This window comes from Glandiceps talaboti, chromosome 3 (genome assembly GCF_964340395.1).
Source record: "Glandiceps talaboti chromosome 3, keGlaTala1.1, whole genome shotgun sequence".
NCBI classification, from domain to species: Eukaryota; Metazoa; Hemichordata; class Enteropneusta; family Spengelidae; genus Glandiceps; species Glandiceps talaboti.
The window spans coordinates 16,116,360-16,119,247 of NC_135551.1; the positions used below are offsets into that span (position 1 = coordinate 16,116,360).

The 2,888-nt window shown below is 40.2% G+C and overlaps 1 protein-coding gene across 1 annotated transcript; it reads right to left on the reverse strand.

Moving 5' to 3' along the window:
* Nucleotides 1–829: 829 nt before the first annotated feature.
* Nucleotides 830–2,618, reverse strand: LOC144433121 (uncharacterized). Its single transcript, XM_078121431.1, has 2 exons — nt 1,961–2,618; nt 830–1,134 (listed from the first exon to the last, which is right to left on the reverse strand). Exons 1-2 carry the CDS (start codon nt 2,616–2,618, stop codon nt 830–832), a joined length of 963 nt encoding a protein of 320 aa, XP_077977557.1.
* Between the last annotated feature and the right edge of the window lie 270 nt (nt 2,619–2,888).

Sequence of the window (2,888 nt, forward strand, 5' to 3'; positions counted from 1 at the left end):
ACAACCGTACTACTTACTATACTATCTACTAACTACTGTATTATTGATACTATACTATCTACTAACAACCATACTATCTACTAACTACTGTATTATCAATAATATACTATCTATTAACAACTGTACTATCTACTTACTGTACTATCTACTAACTACTTTATTGTTACTACTTACATTAATGATTTGAAACATATGTGTTAACTCTGTTTTTCTGTGTAACAGAAGCAGCTACTCTGAAAGCTAAACATTCTGATTCACTGTAATTGTGTGATTTGGGTGCCTTGGATGCAATGTTGTTGTTCAAGCTTTCTGGCCTGTGCTGAGGTTTGCTAATTTGGTTGAACTTTGCATATTTGTGGAACATACCCTTTCAGGTTCTGTCCAAATGGCAAAGTTTTGTGTTTGTAATTGTGGGGATTTTGCCTGTATCCACACCATTTGGAAGAACAACTACTATGTTCTATAATGGCATGTGGAATAATACAGTGCTGTACTCAGGGCATTTGGATCACATCTACTTTGTTCAACAACATAACTAAAATACTTCACTAGATAATTTATCAGAAAATTAACACCACAACAATGTCACTCAAAAATGGAGGCAAATGCTGAAAACTTGCGTTGCTAGAGGGCGCCCTAGCAAGAGTAACTTGAACTGTAATTAACAATTTTTACCAAAGTCAAAAATAGTAAAATTACACAATAACACAGCCAACATTGGGTGAAAAAGGGGAGTGGTTTATTACATTAATGTCAACGGACACCAACACTCCCCGAACAACCTGCCAAACACCCAAATTGGACTGTGTGGGAAGTGAGCAATGCAGGATTAAAAGTCACCTTGACGAATAGCCTGGCCCATACGGGCGGTTACTAACAACTTGTCAGATAATGGAACTCTAAGGTACCTGCGAAAGGCATCGCTAGCCCAGTCTCCATGCAAGCGCAGCATCTCTGGTGGTACACTACAATGGAAGGCAAAGGAGCAACCACCCCTACGAAAACTATGCCCCGAGTATGAACGAGGGGGAAGACCCACCAGCCGGATAAGTTTGGAAAGAGCACCGGTAAACACATGGGCATCAAGTGGGACAAGCTGACCACCAGAGGGAACTGCAAATGCATGTGCTGTGGCTGGAGCAGGAATAAGATCACACATGTTATGGAAGGCCTGTACTGGGCATAAAATAGACCCTGGGATGTGATGGAGCGGAATAGCTAGCTTACGTTCTCCAAATTGGATAGTTTTGCTCCAAGACACCAAAAGGATGATGCAATTGCTACGAATCAGTACATTATTTCTAGTTAAGTGCTTGCTAGGGTCAAATTTGGTCCTGCTCGCTGGAACTAAGTTGCTTTTGCGGAAAAAGCCAAAAAAGGCAATCAAAAAACAACTCCATAGAGCCGCATGAACTGGATTTGACAAATTTAAGTGATTCGCGAACTTCAAAAGTATGTTGGGAGTGATAGGACACTTTTGTATGGGGATACAAGACAACTCCCGTTTCAATGCGCGCAACGATAAAGATACAACAAAATCTAATAAAGGCTCTACGGAAGCACCATTATATAGTGCAAAACGTTTCAAACTACACTTTAGACTTAGTAACGTTCCAAAAGCAGTAACTGTTCTAGCTAAAAACTCAAAAAAGGCACACAATGTGATTGCTTCTAATGGCAGTGGACTAACATGAAAATACGTACAAAATAAAAAATAGGTTTTGATATGGCTATGAAAGTTTTTGTCTGTCCCTGGAGCATAAGCTGACTTTCGTCGTAAGTTTGCTTGGTGGCACAAGTTTCTCCATTGGTAACTCCTGGTAGTACCAAGATCTGTAATGCAATTACCAATTGTGAGTAAATTCAAAAATAGAAAGTGGCATTACACATTCCTTCAAAACACCTGAATTGGGCAACTCATGGAAAAGTTTACCATATTTGTGGTTCAGATGCCACCTACTTAAATAATCTGCTGCCGTATTGTCTCGTCCTGGAGTGTGCTTTGCTCTAACTTCCACTTGGAAAGAAGCACACCAGAACAACAGTTCCCTATTACATGCTATCATGAAATTGTCTTTGCTACGACCAGTGTTGATGACTGATACTGTGGCCTCATTGTCACACATAACCGTTACGCGCTGACCTTTCCATTCAATGCCCCACAATTTAAATGCAACTACCACAGTTAACATTTCCAAAGCGGAAATATGAAGTCTCTGATCGATAATGTGTTCAGGGAAAGATGAGTGGAAATATTGTCTATTTGTTATTCCCCCACACCCACTAAGGCATGCATCGGAGTGAAAAATTGAACCTGGTGCTGACCAGTCTACAGCTGGTATCATGGAAATACCATTATACAAAGGTAGATACTCTAACCACCACATAATGTCTTTTTTAAAGCCACCTGTAAGGCGAGTTTTGTGGTGATTTCGTTTAAGTTTCTTTAAGAGTTTTAACATCCTTGAAACAAACAGACGACCTGGGCGAACACATGCTGCAATAAACATAAGTTTACCAATAATTGATTGTAGTTGTCTTTTTGAGGCTGTCCGTTTGCCTTGCCAAGTATGCAATTCAGTTAAAGTGTTCTCAAGTCTCTCTTTTGTCACATACATGGTCATTCATTACAATTCTGCCGATGCTAAAAGTAACACCTTTTAGCACCTTCTTACACCTGTACCCATATGGTGAATAACGCCACCAGCCTATGCTTTGGGGCTATGTGTAAATAAAACTTGTTTGTCTAAACTAAGCATCTTGCTGGAACTCGTTGACACCTCTCAATCCGATAATGGTCAGTAGTTGTACCTCACATCACAGACAAGAAACTGTGTTCCTTGTCTGTGCTCAGATGTTGTACCATGGCTCACAGTCCTGCTTGCTGA